Source organism: Ahaetulla prasina, chromosome 2 (assembly GCF_028640845.1).
Source record: "Ahaetulla prasina isolate Xishuangbanna chromosome 2, ASM2864084v1, whole genome shotgun sequence".
NCBI lineage: Eukaryota > Metazoa > Chordata > Lepidosauria > Squamata > Colubridae > Ahaetulla > Ahaetulla prasina.
The window spans coordinates 66,075,206-66,092,438 of NC_080540.1; the positions used below are offsets into that span (position 1 = coordinate 66,075,206).

Sequence of the window (17,233 nt, forward strand, 5' to 3'; positions counted from 1 at the left end):
CTTTGATTCTAAGGCAGAGTGCAAATCTCTCCTGGAGTCAGACCATGGAGCGCAGGGACTTTCTTAAACACTTAAGAAGTCGCAAGTGTGCAAAGCCAGATCCTTCCCCTTCCTTCCCTCCCTTCAGGATTGGCTTAAGTTACAGAGGGGATATCTTTGTATTGAATTTTAGGAGGATCTTTAGGAGGAGTGGTAAGTGCCCTGTGGAAATGGTACAGACCAGGGGTGGGTTCTACTTACCTTTACTTTCGCAGGGCGATCACCCATGCGTACTTGCTTCTGCGCATGCCTGATAACGTTGGGGTCGGTGGGAGGAGCCTCCCCCAGTTTGCTACCAGTTTGCAAGAACCGGTCCAAACCAGGGGCAACCCACCACTGGTACAGACTATTCATGGTCTTGCCAAATGGATGCCACAGAGAGCAGAACCTGTGACAAAACACTACTGGTGGGAATGCTTTGAAAATGATTCAGAGGAAGCATTTAAGCCTAGTGTGAGAACCATACAGCACTGCTCTGCTTCTATTTCAAATAGGCCAATTTCTTTAAAATAGCCTGAAAAAGATTGTGACTATTTTAGGAGTTACATTAACTTTCGTTAGTTGATTTCTTCTAGAAACCACAACTCTTTTCAGACTCCCAGGCTGTAAGGTGTAAATAAGTGCCAGAGCATGGTTTCAGTTCTTTTTATTTTACAGAATGACAGAATCATAAAGTTGGAAGAGAACTTGAAAGCCATTGAATCAACATGCCTGTTAAGTGCAGAAAACCAAATTAAAGTCTCTGTATCAGCTCTTCCTAAACGCATCCATTGAAGAGAGTTCACCACCTCATTGGATAATAAATTCCACTGTTGAATTGCTTTTACAATTGGAAATTTATTATTCTATACCCTGCACTGTTCAATGAGAGAGTAGAAGATCTTGACTTGGTTTTGTGTGATACACTTTCAGGGATTTAAAGAGGGTTCTCACTACTCTCCCCCCTCAATTTTTTTTAGCTAAACATTCCCAGTTACTTCTTGTTTTAGAATAGAATAGAATAGAATAGAATAGAATAGAATAGAATAGAATAGAATAGAATAGAATAGAATAGAATAGAATTTTTATTGGCCAAGTGTGATTGGACACACAAGGAATTTGTCTTGGTGCATATGCTCTCAGTGTACATAAAAGAAAAGATACCTTCATCAAGGTACAACATTTACAACACAAATGATGGTCATAGGGTACAATTTAATACTTAATGATACAACACTTAATGATAATCATAGGGTACAAATAAGTAATCAGGAACAATCAATATCAATATAAATCATAAGGATTACCAGCAACAAAGTTACAGTCATACAGTCATAAGTGGAAAGAGATTGGTGATGGAAACGATGAGAAGATTAATAGTAGTGCAGATTTAGTAAATAGTTTGACAGTGTTGAGGGAATTATTTGTTTAGCGAGTGGTGGCCTTCGGGAAAAAACTGTTCTTGTGTCTAGTTGTTCTGGTGTGCAGTGCTCTATAGCGACGTTTTGAGGGTAGGAGTAGAAACAGTTTATGTCCTGGATGTGAGGGATCTGTAAATATTTTCACGGCCCTCTTCTTGATTCGTGCAGTATACAGGTCCTCAATGGAAGGCAGGTTGGTAGCAATTATTTTTTCTGCAGTTCTAATTATCCTCTGAAGTCTGTGTCTTTCTTGTTGGGTTGCAGAACCAAACCAGACAGTTATAGAGGTGCAAATGACAGACTCAATAATTCCTCTGTAGAACTTGATCAGCAGCTCCTTCGGCAGTTTGAGCTTTCTGAGTTGGCGTAGAAAGAACATTCTTTGTTGTCCTTTTTTGATGATGTTTTTGATGTTAGCTGTCCATTTGAGATCTTGCGATATGATAGAACCTAGAAATTTGAAGGTTTCTACTGTTGATACTGTGTTGTCTAATATTGTGAGAGGTGGAAGTATGGAAGGGTTTCTCCTAAAGTCTACCATCATTTCTACGGTTTTGAGTGTGTTCAGTTCCAGATTGTTTCAGTCGCCCCACGAGGATAGTTGTTCGACCTCTCATCTATATGCGGATTCGTCATTGTCTCGAATGAGACCGATCACTGTTATGTCATCTGCGAACTTCAGTAGCTTAACAGATGGATCGTTGGAGATGCAGTCATTGGTATACAGAGAGAAGAGAAGTGGGGAGAGCACACAGCTTTGGGGTGCCCCTGTGCTAATTGTACAGGTATCTGATGTGATCCTGCTTAGCTTCACCTGCTGCTTCCTTTTGTTAGGATTTTTAAGGCCTAACTAGCTCCTCATCACCACATGCTTCTCTGAATCTCCTCTAGCTTATCCAAATCTTTCATAAATTCGGTATCCTAGCCAAAACATAATATACAAATGGGGCAGTGGTGGGTTTTAAATTTTTTTACTACTGGTTCTGTGGGTGTGGCTTGGTGGGTGTGGCATGGCTTAGTGGGCGTGGTTTGGTGGGCATGGCAGGGGAAGGATACTGTAAAATTCCCATTCCCTCCCCACTCCAGGGAAAGGTTACTGCAAAATCCCCATTTCCTCTCGGATCAACTGGAACTCAGGAGGCAGACAGTAGATGGGGACGGGGACGGTCAGAGGTGGTATTTACCAGTTCTCTGAACTACTCAAAATTTCCACTACCGTTTCTCCAGAACTGGTCAGAACCTGCTGGAACCCACCTCTGAAATGGGCTACATGTTCAATACAAAGCAGATCAATAGAGATCGCTAATTAAAACAATATATTTTTAAACAAAGCAGCTTGATGCACGACAGGTGAAATGGAACGCCATGCTGCCTATCCCTTGTATGAATTCCATGTGGTTATTTGGGACTCGGGCTTTGTGGCAGGTAATGCTCTTTATTCAACTAGCGAAGGCCTCTGTTTGATGCTGTGCTTGAAAAGGGCCCCAAACCCTGAGTTAAGTACAAATTACAGCAGCTGAGATGCTGATCAGGCTGGACATTTGATCAGATTATTCTAAGACTGAATTATCTTCTCTCAGCTTCCAGACCTAATGTAAAATGCTGTTTTAAGCAATAAAGTGCTTCAGACCTCAAAGCCATTGTCTCTGAAGCAGGGCCTCTTTCCATACATCCCTTGTTAGTTAATTACAAAGGACTGTGCTTTTTCAAGGGTATTCCCCCCTCGCCACTATGGATTAATCTCCCTAGGGAAACCCCTTAAGCCTATCTTGTTATTTTGGTAGTATCACATGAGGCTTCTTATTCTCTTGGGCCTCTTACATTTCCCTCTTCTGCTGTCCTGTTAGTTTTTTAAGTTGTTCCGATCCCCAAGGTATGTTTTGGCCTGTCCTGGGCACTTGTTTCTGGAGCTTGCAGCTTTCAAATTTAATTGCTATTTCCATCCATTGTTTAATTATTTTTGTTTTATATGTACAGTATACTGTGTTTATAGGTATACATGGTTGTATTTCTAGTGACAAGATGGTTCATATCTTGTAGTCAAAGTGCATAGTGATAATAAGAAATACAGCTTTCTTCAATATATGTTTCGTTTTTTTCCTTGAGAAAAATAGAGCCATAAGGAGAGGTGGACTTCCCTAGAACCTCAAATGGTAGCTGTTGGTAGTTCATCGATCTCTAGTTCATCGATCTCTCTCTCTCTCCCCCCCCCCCCATCTTGCTCTGTTCCCTCAAGGAGAAAACAAGTTCAGAAAGTGAGAGATTTCACCAGTTTGGTCTAGTGGTTAAATCCCCAGGCTGGAAAATGGGAGATTGTGAGTTCAAGTCCCGCCTTAACTGTGAAAGACAGCAGGGTGATTTGGGGCCAAGACCAAGTCTCTGTCAGACCAGTTCACCACACAGGGTTGTTGTTGTAGTGGGGAAAAGAGGAGGAGGAAGGTGCGTTGGATACATTTATCGCCTTCAGTTATTTGTAAAAATAATATATGTGGGATACAAATAAAAGCAAACAAACAGCATGGGGAGAAATATTAACATATTCTTTGTTTTGCCCCTACCCTGACCCCTGTATACCTTTCAATTTCAGTAATCCCATAACAATTTAATGTGTCTTGAAACGGCTTTTTTTCAGAGGCTGAAAGACAAAGTGATGTTATCAAAGCCCTGCCATTGCTATCACACCCACAGATGACACTGACTCTAAATCTCCAAAGTATGAGGTTTTTTTGTGCAGCGTTTAATAACTGAAAACAAAACACCTTTCTGATTCCCATCCTAAGAAATGTTTCACACTGCTTCTGTTATTTCTTCTGCTTGCTCACTCCTGAACACTCATCCCCATCTGCACTATGGTAAAAGCACAACCCATCCTCCATTAGTCAGAATGAAGCAGCCCCTCTTATGGCAGTTTTGAAGGGTGGAAGAGTCCAGAAGTGGGTTCCAGCAGGTTCTGACCAGTTCTAGAAAACCACTAGCGGAAAATTTTGAGTTGTTCAGTGAACCGGTAAATACCACCTCTGACTGGCCTCACCCCCATCTATTCTCTGCCTCCTGAGTCCCAGCTAATCAGGAGGAAATGGGGATTTTGCAGTATTCTTACCCTGGAGTGTGGAGGAAATGGGGATTTTACAGTATCCTTCCCCTGCCATGACCACCAAGCCACGCCCACCAGGCCACACCCACAGTACCGGTAATAAAAAATTTTGAAATCCACCTCTGGGAGAGTCCCACATTAATTTCTCTCCCTTTAGAAGGCAAAGCTATGCATGCCAGCCTCTTAGGTAGCTTTGTCATTCCATAAGCTTGTGTGTTACTTTGAGTGTCGGGAAATGGCCTGTCCTTAGTCCTGAAGTAGAAGTCAGAAGATATTCAGTTTTTGTACATAGAATTAGGAGCGGTGGTGGCATTTTGTCTTGCATCTCAGGCAGAAAATGTCTTCCACCAGCCTTGTGTGGATTCTGTTTGCATCTGGATTTAAGTAATTCTTGAGAAACAGAATTTTCTACATTCACCACATTAAAAACAGATTACCTTGCCTTACCTTGCCTTTACATATGTCATCCCCATTCTATTCAGTTGCATTTAGAACTTCCTAATTTTGCTTCAGACTGTAGCTCTAGCTTCAGTTTTCAGTAGATTCACTTTTAAAAAGTGAAACTTATTCCTTTTATGGTGGTTTATTTTGTTTCTTCCTCCTAAGTGGGAAAGTGGTTAGAATATTGCTTTACGGAGAGGGAAGAAATTCCTTCCTTCCCAGGGACACTGCCTGAGAGTCCTCTGTTCTAGGATTTGGAGGCAGAGGTAGGGAACCAAATCCAGTTGAAATACGAACTGCTTCACTGGGTCTCGTGGGCTAGACAGGGTCAGTGTTTCAGGCTTCAGAGTGGAGTCCTTTCCTCTGATCTGTTAAATTGTTCTCCATACAGAGAGAGCTCAGTCTCTCTCTTTGATTGAGAAAAATAATTCTTGAAGAATATGCCCTGCATTTTTCTATAGGTTTAAAAGAAACCTATACTTTTCAACATAATTTCCCAATCCTGCCCTTCTTTAACTCCAATAAGCAGCTAATCAGACAGATCATATCTGAGGGTTTTATTTTTGCTGTCATGAGTCTAGACCAGGGGTCTGCAAACTTGGCTCTTTTAAGACTTGTGGACTTCTGAACTCTGGGAGTTGAAGTCCACAAGTCTTAAAAGAGCCAAGTTTGCAGACCCCTGGTCTAGGACAATTACTTTCCATCAGAAAGTGAGTCCTGCTCAGCTGAGTAATTTAAGCATTTAGATAGGGAAATTGCAGGAAATGAGGCTGGGCTGTGGGAAGGGAAAGGACCAAGGGCAAGTAGGTATGGATGAAATCTGCTGAGAAAGCTGAAGCTTTGAGAAGGTTGGAGCCAGGTGTGATCTAGTAGCAGTTCTGGTCCTTGATAGCCATGGCACTTTGCAGCTCATCTGCCTGAACAATTTGTAACAGCCTGGATGTGACAATTCTGTCTACCTTTTCTTTCTATCCTATCCCCTGCCATTCTTTATTTTACTTTGAGCTGTGCTGGCACTCTTGCTTCTTATCACATCCCTGGCTAATAGTCTGAACCCAAGAAGCAGCTCATCTACAACTGAAGAAGGAAACGATACAAGCAAATTTGCCAAAGAAAACTTTTATGTGCACTCTTGGATATTTTCCCCTAATTATTGTAGGCTGTGATCTTCATTGATTATAGAATCTGATTGCATCAAAGTATATGCACATTTGTCTCCCAGAAGTTAGTTGATTGTATTGTTTATAGCACAGTCACACAAACTGTCCTTTTCTGTTACAGGAGAGACAATAATTTGGTGGACAACATCCTGCAGGCCTCCAATTAAACTAATTGCTGCCACTTTTGCCAACAGTGCAGTCATTGATGGTAGCACAGAGCAAGTTATGTTTCTGCGGTCTTTTTACATACCGGGGGTTGAATAACTTTTCTGGTAGGAAACAGGTCATGGAAGGACATTTTTAATTGTATCTTGATTTTAGGTTCCCTGTCCTAAAGTCCAGGGTGGTGGGGGCATTCTCTCAACTCTCATCAATTTTATTGATAAGCATTCTTTTCAAGTTAAAATAAAAAGAAGAATATGGGGGCTTCTTTAAGCCTCAAAATAAGTCAGGCGTAATGGAACTCTTGTTACATCTCCATCTACCAGTGGAATGAATTTCCTACAGCCATCTTTTATTTTTATGATTCTGGTGGGGAAGATATTATGCCTCAGTTGGAAACCTGAACACCACTAAGACTGAAGAGGGTTGAGCCACAGACATTAAAACTTGATCTAGATGGTTGTAGAAAAGAAAATACTATTCAAATAAATCCTAAACCAAAGGGAAATGTCACAGTGCTAGGAAGACCTTTAAACTCAAGGATTTGGTAACTATATAGTAAGCATATTTTCTCCTGATGGTATGACTTTTGTTAATGTGTCTAATATTTGGTCTTTTTCCTTTCAGTTGCCATGCTTGACTTCCAATGTCCTGGCAGGACAATCCTCCTGGCAGGACATTGGACTTCACTTGTCATATTTCTTAATGAAAGAGAAGCCATACTTAAACTAAATTATCCCAATGATAATCTACTTCAGCTCTGACTGGATGGTGGGGAAGCTTCTTGGACGAGAAGCGAAATGTCTTCAAAGAAAAACCAGAAAGTCCAGTTGTCTCTTGAAAAAGCACCTTTGGGACAACCATGACCTGGATGAGTGAGAATCTCCATAGACATTACACTAAATTACAACAATATTGGTAAAATTGTTGAGGATAAAAGAAGAATGGGATGACAGAGAATGAGGTGGCTGGATGGAGTCACTGAAGCAGTAGGCGTGAGCTTAAATGGACTCCAGAGGATGGTAGAGGACAGGAAGGCCTGGAGGAACATTGTCCATGGGGTCGCAATGGGTCGGACACGACTTCCAACTAACAACAAGACAATAATATTCTTTAAATATTATTCTTAGAAAATTGGGAACTTTTTAAGGGAACATTAGAAAGCATTTTCGGATCTCTATTGAACTTCCCTCCATATATTTAGTCAATCGGTACATTTTGGTTTAATATATAGTAATATGAAGTGTTAAATTATTACAAATGAAGGCAAAATTATTTCATTAAATTAGTCTTCATTCGAGCTAGAAATGAAGTAATAATTCAAACATGAGAATACTTAGTCTAATGAAACAGACATCTCAAATATGGAGCTAGGTTTCTAGGTGATGAAGAGGGAGCAAAGTTTGAGATTCTCAGGACTTGTCAGCAATGTACTTAATACCCTATTAGTTTGTTTTGGGTAAGATACAGAGTTTGGAAATTTCTTGTCATCTTTGGAACTGTAATGCCACCATTTAGCATTTATACAGCATATTTCAAGCCTGTGAAGTACTCCTTATATATTAGCTGAATAAATTTCACTTCAGCTCTATAATTGTAGCTCAAAGAACCAAGAATGACATGTGGAGTTACTTACAGTTCTTTATTGTTGTTTGCATACAAACGGAATCTTGCCAGACTAAAGGAACTATCTGAATAACTATTAGATATTCTCTGTGAATTGCTAGAGTGGGTTCGCCCACGCACTTCCTGCCTACCAGACATTCCATTTCAACTTTTTCTTTGCCCCCAGGAAACAACCCTTATACCCCACAATTTCAGACTACATTCTACCTAAAAGACTGCAGGAGTTGACGAAATAGCAGGGGAACCTCTTAGTCTTCCACCATAGTTGTGTCTTTTAATGAGTAGCAGACCAACTTTAGTACTCCATTCTTTCAGCTTTAATAGGCAATTCCTTAATTTTTTTTCTCCCTTCTAGCCATTATATTGAGTAATTAACATATCTGAGATTATTGGTGCTTTTCCCAGAAACATTTCTATTTCTGCAAATTCAGCTTTTCTCACAATGTGTTCTGCATATACTATAAGTGTGTGTATAGTTGTGTGATTCAGCATGCCCCACTCTTACAGCTTTCAAAAGACCAACAAGGCTGCATTTTACTGAGGGTAGAGTGGGATGATTAAATTACTGGGTTTTATTTTAGTTTTATGGTTTTCGTTTTAAAAATAAATGTATTTTGGGAATTCCCCTTCTTTTCCACTATTCAACTTATTTAGTTATTTAAAACATTATATAGCCAGCAGCCACCCATATTTCAACAAAAGCTGGGCAGTTGCCAGTCAATATTTTAGGAAGGTAATCCAAGGTGCCTCTCCCTCTTCTGAATTCAGTTTATACACTGCGAAATTCTCTCTGTGTATGGTTGAAAGTTGAATGGCGAAATCTTGAGCATTCTCTTGCAAGGATGTGAGATAAACATAGTCGTTCAGTAGTCTTAGCATTCTTTACCAATGTTATCTTTTTGGGTAAATTACAGTATCAATTGATATTTTCTAGTCTGTTGGCTACCGTTGTGTTTTTCATATTTACTCACAAAATACATAATAGCACTTTAATTGCATTATTGTGGAAGACTTAAAGCTTCCACTGCTATTCCGTCAACTCCTGCAGCTTCTAGGGTCCTTTAGCTTAATTTCCCAAAATGTCTGGCTCTAGTTCTGTGGTCAAACATTTATGTATATACAGGTAGTCCTTGACTTACAACCAGTTGTTTAGTGACCGTTCAAAGTTACAACCGCACTGGAAAAAGGGACCTACAACCATTTTTCACACTTATGACTGTTGCAGCATCCTCATGGTGACAGGATCAAAATTGGACACTTGGCAACTGGCCTGTGTGGTTGCAGCGTCCCAGTCATGTCATCACCTTTTGTGACTTTCCACCATAGGGAAGCCACACTCACTTAACAACCATGTTACTAACTTAACAACTGCAGTGATTCACTTAACAGCTGAGGCAAGAAAGGTTGTAAAATGGGGCAAAATGCACTTAACAACTGTCTTGCTTGGCCATGGAAATTTAACCCTGTAATGGATTTGGATTGTTGTTGTTTTTTATGCAGTTCTCACCATCTCAGTTCTGATTATATTTTCTTTCATCAGTACGGGTTTGATTCCTTTGCCTTTTATTATACTCATCTTCTTTTCTTCTATTTCTGTAATTTTTTTAAAAAAAATACATCTGTTTATATCTCCCATCTAATTGTTATCCTCCAATTCTTTACTTATTTAGACATAAACTGAGTGATTTCTTGTTTCCTTTTGCTTATTATTATTATTATTATTATTATTATTATTATTATTATTATTATTATTATTATTATTATTATTATTATTATTCACATTTATATACCGCCCTATCTCCCAAGGGACTCAGGGCGGTTCACAGGCAAGTAAAAAGCACATATAAATACAGACTAAAATAATATGATAATATGAATAATAAATAAATAACAATTAAAAAACTTATTCTACAAGGCCAAATTATTAAAAAACAATATAAATAATAAAACCCATTTAAAACCAATATAAATTTAAAATCTAATCCAGTCCTGCGCAGATGAATAAATGTGTTTTAAGCTCGCGACGGAAGGTTCGGAGGTCCGGAAGTTGACGAAGTCCTGGGGGGAGTTCGTTCCAGAGGGTGGGAGCCCCCACAGAGAAGGCCCTTCCCCTGGGTGTCGCCAGACGACATTGCCTAGCTGACGGCACCCTGAGGAGTCCCTCTCTGTGGGAGCGGACGGGTCGGTGAGAGGTATTCGGTAGCAGTAGGCGGTCCCGTAAGTAACCCGGCCCTATGCCATGGAGCGCTTTAAAGATGGTTACCATCTCTAGATATCAACATTTTGTTGGGTAAATTTTCTTCTATTTGTGCTGCCTTTTTATTTTCCACCTTTCTCCAACTATTTTCCACTATCAGCAAACAGCCGTTTTGCCTTCTTTTGCTTTTTTGCATTTCTGGATATTTTTCGTTTCATCTTTAAGGATGTCACAAATTTAGAGGGCTTTTGGTGCACAATTTATCATTAAGTCCATTCTTTTAAGTTCTTAGCATAACTCTTTCCCACAGTTCTATACCAGATGCTAACTCATTTCATCTCAATTGTTTTTAATCTCATGAAGATATTCAGATACATTCATGCTAAATGCATTTCTGTCCAAAATACATGGTGATAAAAATAAAACAACTGCTTTTATTCTTCCCTTTTGAATAGGACAGTGCAGCCAGATATTCCCCCCTCATCTTGGCTCATCACAGATAATCTATGGAAATGGTACCACTATTGGCTCTGTAATTACATTTAGTTGTTCTGAAGAGCACCAGCTGATTGGACACGGAGTTGTCACATGCATTTGGAAAGAAAATGCTACACAATGGACAGCTGACACTCCTTCATGTATACGTAAGTGGGGTTTTTTCCCCCATTTCCCTCTCCCTGCTAAATGATTTGTACAATTTTCAGAGTCTCTCTCTGACATGTAGGTGATCTATACCAGGGGTCTCCAACCTTGGCAATTTTAAGCCTGGAGGACTTCAACTTCCAGAATTCCCTAGCCAGCTTTACTAGCTGGGGCTTTCTGGGAGTTGAAGTCCGCCAGGCTTAAAGTTGCCAAGGTTGGAGACCCCTGATCTATACTACTGTAAAAATTGATGATAACAGTTGCAGGATGGAAGAGCAGATTTTGGACTTTGCAATTCTATTCATTTTCAGAGATTGCTGACTAGTACCAAAGAAAAATTTGATGCTGAATAGAAATGCCACTGGTTTTTTGTTGTTTTTTTAAAGATGAAATTCAATTAAAAATACTTTTTCATTTATTTCATTTCTGCTTCTTTAAGTCTGGCTTGATATTTAATTAATTAATTAATATCATCCATCTTGCTATCTGAAATACATATATTTGCTCAAAACATTCCAGCTCAGATAAATGTTCAGTTTTAAATTCTAAATGTGTTGATGAAAAGGGGTAGTTGTAAAAAAATAAAAAAAAATAAAGAATACAGTTAGGCTGTTGTTTATAATACAGAAAAACAGAAAAGTGATTATAGATTCATGCTAGCAAAGTAAGTCAGACCGCAGCACTTCTAAAATTGTGTGTAAGCCTATGTTCCTGTAAGTTTCCTGGAAAATGGGTGTCAGCATCATAAAAACCACAAAAATCACACAATAATTTACTATGTTTCTGATTGGTTTTGGTGGATTATAGGCCATTCAGTCAGTGAGCTGCACCTAACTCTATGAAAGTTAATGTGTTAAGAACAGGGGTGAAATGCTCCCGGTTTGGACTGGATCACCCAATCCGGTAGCGATGGCAGCAGGTGGTTTGGAGAACCGGTAGCAAAAATTCCTGCCCCCCCCCCCACCATGCCCAGCTGAGCCGTGTGATCATCAGAGGTTTTTTTTTTTTTTACTTTTAGAAGCATTTTTTCTTCGGCCGAAAAAATGCTTTTAAAAGTAAAAAAAACCAAAAACCCTCTGATGATCGCATGGCTCAGCTGGGATCGTCAGAGGCTTTTAAAAGCATTTTTTCTACAACCTCTTCGGCTAAAGAGGTTGTAGAAAAAATGCTTTTAAAAGTTAAAAAAAAAAGTTGGCCACGCCCATCCAGTCACATTACCTCTACCACCACCAAGCCACGCCCACAGAACTGGTAGTAACAAATTTTACATTTCACCCCAGTTAAGAAGTATATTAGTCTCCCAAATGCTGCTACAGCTTTTTCTGCTTTTCCTCCAACCTAACCCAGTTAATTCCAGTTAATCAAGTGCAGTCAAATAAATTCTTCAACTATGCCATTTTTTGTGATTTTAATAGGATGATAAACAGCCATGCTGAAATTCTGTTCTGCCTTTTTATCTGTGGTTTCCACTTCATTTAACTATTCTAGAGATAAAAAGTTATGTTAAAAATAAAGAATATATATATTAAATATGTTTAGAATATTTCCAGGCAATCCTAAAGGACAAGAGTCTTCTCAAGGCATCTTATACTAATAAAATCAAAACACTATAAAGAGCATAATAAAAGATATTAATAAAGCCCGCAAACATTCTGCCACAGTATTAAAACTGAGCCTTGTGTGGAGCTGAAACCAAAAGAGAACAATAGAATCCCATTTAGGAAAAGTCTTGAGGAAAAACAAATAGGAGTTTAGAGCTTTCACAGAAAAGCTGGGAATGAATCAGCCCCAGGGCACTGCATTCCATAGGGTGGTGTGTGGTCCCACTTTATTTTTATTTATTTTATTTATTTTATTTATTTGATTTTTATACCACCCTTCTCCCGAAGGACTCAGGGCGGTGTACAGGCAAGGTAAAACAATACAATATACAGATTAAAATACCATTTAAAAAACTTATTTAAATTAGCCTAAAATTTAAAAATTTCCATACTAAAAACCCCGTTTAAAAATTGATAAAAGATAAAATTCAATTTAAGACAGCCCCGTGCAAATAAAAAGATGTGTCTTCAGTTCGCGACGGAATGTCCGAAGGTCAGGTATTTGGCGTAAACCCGGGGGAAGTTCGTTCCAGAGTGTGGGAGCCCCCACAGAGAAGGACCTTCCCCTGGGGGCCGCCAGCCGACATTGCTTGGCGGACGGCACCCTGAGAAGTCCCTCTCTGTGAGAGCGTACGGGTCGGTGGGAGGCATGTGGTAACAGCAGGCGGTCCCGTAAGTACCCAGGCCCTAAGCCATGGAGCGCTTTAAAGGTCGTAACCAGCACCTTAAAGTGCACTCGAAAGGCCACAGGCAGCCAGTGCAGTCTGCGCAGGAGCGGTGTTATATGGGAGCTACGCGGAGCTCCCTCTATCACCCGCGCAGCTGCATTCTGGACTAACTGAAGCCTCCGAGTGCACTTCAAGGGGAGCCCCATGTAGAGAGCATTACAATAATCCAAGCGAGAGGTAACGAGCGCATGAGTGACCGTGCACAAGGCATCCCGATCAAGGAAGGGGCGCAACTGCCGAACCAGGCGAACCTGGTGGAAGGCCCCCCTGGAGACGGCCGTCAAATGATCTTCAAACGACAGCCGTTCATCCAGGAGGACACCTAAGTTGCGCACCCTATCCTTTGGGGCCAATAACTCGCCTCCAACAGTCAGCCGCGGCTGCAGCTGACTGAATCGGGGTGCCGGCATCCACAGCCACTCCGTCTTGGAGTGATTAAGCTTGAGCCTGTTTCTCCCCATCCAGACCCGTACGGCTTCCACGCACCGGGACAGCACTTCAACAGCTTCATTGGGGTGGCCTGGGGTGGAGAAGTACAGCTGGGTGTCATCAGCGTACAGCTGGTATCTCACCCCAAAGCCACTGATGATCTCACCCAACGGCTTCATATAGATGTTGAACAGAAGGGGCGAGAGAATCGACCCCTGCGGCACCCCACAAGTGAGGTCCCTCGCGGTCGACCTCTGCCCCCCTGTCAACACCGTCTGTGACCGGTCAGAGAGATAGGAGGAGAACCACCGATATACGGTGCCTCCCACTCCCAATCCCCCCAACCGGCGCAGCAGGATACCATGGTCAATGGTATCAAAAGCCGCTGAGAGGTCTAATAGGACCAGGGCAGAGGAATAACCCCTGTCCCTGGCCCTCCAGAGATCATCCACCAATGCGACCAAAGCTGTCTCCGTGCTGTACCCGGGTCGGAAGCCGGACTGGAACGGGTCTAGATAGACCTTGCATTAATTGGCTTAACTGACGTCAAAGAAAAGAAGGTAAGAAGGATTTCCATTCCTGAAAATGGAATAAGATCAACAGGAATGAAGGTGAACTTGATCCCAATCAGTTTTAAGGCTTTAAATATTAAAACTGGGCCTCTGTGGCTCAGACTGGTAAGACAGTCTGTTATTAACACAGCTGCCTGCAATTACTGCAGGTTCAAGTCCCACCAGGCCCAAGGTTGACTCAGCCTTCCATCCTTTATAAGGTAGATAAAATGAGGACCCAGATTGTTGGGGGCAATAAGTTGACTTTGTATATAAATATACAAATAGGATGAATACTATTTCTAACATAGTGTAAGCCGCCCTGAGTCTTCAGAGAAGGGCGGGATATAAATGCAAATTAAAAAAACAACAACCAGCCTTTGCGGTTGAGTTCAGGACCTCACTGGTAATCATACAACTGACACATTAGTGATGTTGGATGTTCTGACTGCTCTGCTCCAACCAAAGCTATGTTCTACACTAGCTGGAGTTTCAGGACCATCTTCTGAAGCAATCCTCTGAAGAGAAAGCAAAGGATCTGAGGTTCCTTCCTCCTTCCATTCTTCTCTTACCAGTGAAGACAAATTAGCCGCGGAAGCATGGAGAAAAACCACATGACCAAGTGACTTGAGATATTGGCATTGAGCTCTCTACTGGTACATTGGGCCTTAATAACAAGGCTCAGTCATACCATACTCTAACCTTAGCCCTATAATACTGATTGCGCAATCTGACCTTGCTGTATGTATGCATTTGATTTCTGTCCTACCAATGGCTTCATCATCTCCATTCCAACCATTGTCTATCCACTGCAGGATGAAGGCCTCTGCTGCATGTTTCCAAGCAATAAGGTTTCCTTTCCCAGTTGGGCCTGCAATACTAACTGATGTCGTCACTCCACATTGTTTTAGGTCTCTTTTGTGGATGCTCTTTTATCGTGGGATCCAGTCTATGACTGCCATATTCCACCTCCCATCAGTTCTTCTTGCTATGTGACCAGCCCATTTCCATTTCAGTTCTTTTACTCTTTTGATGGCATCGTATATTTTCGTTTGTTCTCTTATCCATGTGCAGGTTTTTCTGTCTTGTCTTGTGATGCTGAGCATGTACCTTTCCACGGCTCTTTGTGCTACTTTTGTAGCATTTGTATTGATTGTGAGGTTAGCATCCATGTTCTGCTGGTGTATGTTAGAACAGGTAGAAGTGACTTCCAGCTACAGTAAAAATGCAGTGCAAAAAGACCAAAACTCAACAGCGACTGCACAAAAATGCCAATATCCTAGGCAACAAACACAAAATCTCTCTAGAAGAGCTTCCGTTTCTTCCACAAAGCGGTGAGGCTTGGGGCTGGCTTAACCTCAAGTTTTAGGTGCTGCTACTGAGAAACAGCTGGATAACCATTTGTCTGAAATGGTATAGGCCAGTGATGGCTAACCTTTTTGCCGTCGTGTGCCAAAAGCGGGGGGGGGATCACGTGTGTGTGTGTGTGCCCACACCCATAATTCAATGTGCCCCACCTCCTGTGCATGTGCATGTGACTCCCCTGTGCTCTCCCTGCTTTTGGCATGCAATGGCATGGTGGGCCTGGTAGGCCCATTTTTTGCCCTCCCCAGGCTCCAGAGGTTTTCTAGGAGCCTGAGGAGCGTGAAAACGACCTCCCCCACCACCAGAGGCTGTTTCTTGACTTCCGGTGGGCCCGGAAGGCTCAAAAATCAGCTGGCCGGCACATGCATGCATGCTGGAATTGAGCTAGGGCAATGCTCGCGTGCCCATGGATATGGCTCCGTGTGCCACCTGTGGCACACGTGCTATAGGTTCACCATCATGGGTATAGGGTTTCCTGCCTAAGCAGGGGTTTGGACTAGAAGACCTCCAAGGTCCCTTCCAATTCTGTTATTCTATACTTTGCCATCGGGGATCAGCCTGCATGACCTGTAAATCAATGGTGAAATCCAATTTTTTGTATTACCAGTTCTGTGGGTGAGGCTTGGTGGGCGTGGCAGGGGAAGGATTCTGCAAAATCTCCACTCCCTCCCTGCTCCTGGGGGAATGATATTGCAAAATCTCCATTCCCACCCCACTCTGGGGCAAGCCAGAGGTGATATTTGCCGGTTCTCCGAACTACTCAAAATTTCTGCTACCGGTTCTCCAGAACCTGTCAGAACCTGCTGGATTTCACCCCTGCTGTAAATGGGAAATGAACTGCTTCTCTTGACACAAACACAATGTTAAGGCTGATTTCAAGGGAGGGAGGTCACCAAGGCTTTGTAGTTTAAAAACAGCACTTTAAATTACATGCAAAACTTAATACAGTGATGACTGTTGGCGAACATCCAGGCCACAACATTTGATACTTACTGAAGCTTCCAGATGAGCAGCCCCATATAATGCGTACTGCAATAATTTAAACCAGGGGTCTCCAAACTTGGCAACTTTAAGCCTGGAGGACTTCAACTCCCAGCAAAGCTGGCTGGGGAATTCTGGGAGTTGAAGTCCTCCAGGCTTAAAGTTGCCAAGGTTGGAGACCTCTGGTTTAAATAGCGGTTACAAGGGCAGTCATAGTTACAAGGTCCTCTTGTCCCAGGGATATCCTGAAGTGATGCTTTGAAGTTACTACTCCCCCTTTTTGTTTTTGTCCGAGTACGGTAATTGCTGTGCAAAGTTCCTCGTGAGGATTACATTGCTCACTTATAAATAACAGGCTTTTAAATAGTTTGCTTTGAAACTTTTCCAGATAGAAGCGAAGTCAGAACACTCCTACTGTTGGTGCATTTAATTGCAGAGGGATGAAGGTTATATCAAGATGCAGATGTCAGCCTCTAACTGTGTTTGCTTTATTCCAGCCGTATCCAAGTATGAAACCTTTGGATTTAAAGTTGCTGTGATTTCTTCCATTGTGAGCTGTGCCATTATTCTCCTGATGTCGATGGCTTTTGTAACCTGTTGTCTTATCAAATGTATTAAGAAAAGCGAAAGAAGACGGGCTCAAAGGTGAATCATTTTTCTGGTTTTAGGCTGTTAACTGAAGTGGCTCTAAGATAGAGCTGTTGCTCTACTTCTACTTTTCTCTTTGTCTCTTAGTAAATGCTCATTTCCTGCTCCTGGCTGCAAAAACAAACAGGAAGGTTCTCATCAGTCTGCATGTTCCATATGACCGCATCTG

The 17,233-nt window shown here is 41.6% G+C and overlaps 1 protein-coding gene and 1 long non-coding RNA gene across 3 annotated transcripts in view; one reads left to right on the top strand and one right to left on the bottom strand.

The window, feature by feature from the left end:
* The window catches only part of SUSD3 (sushi domain containing 3), a 61,456-nt gene that overhangs the window by 19,979 nt on the left and 24,244 nt on the right, over positions 1-17,233 (top strand). The window contains exons 2-3 of the mRNA XM_058165577.1: positions 10,575-10,763; positions 16,914-17,061. Of these exons, the coding sequence (XP_058021560.1) occupies positions 10,575-10,763; positions 16,914-17,061 (337 nt within the window). The remainder of the gene's footprint in view (positions 1-10,574; positions 10,764-16,913; positions 17,062-17,233) is intronic.
* The window catches only part of LOC131189490 (uncharacterized), a 28,930-nt gene continuing 19,342 nt past the window's right edge, over positions 7,646-17,233 (bottom strand). Inside the window, exon 4 of one of the 2 annotated variants that reach the window (XR_009153057.1) lies at positions 7,646-9,515. This is a non-coding gene — a long non-coding RNA (uncharacterized LOC131189490). Of the gene's footprint in view, positions 9,516-16,629; positions 17,176-17,233 lie in introns of those variants that run through there. The other variant, XR_009153055.1, reaches the window with a different exon arrangement.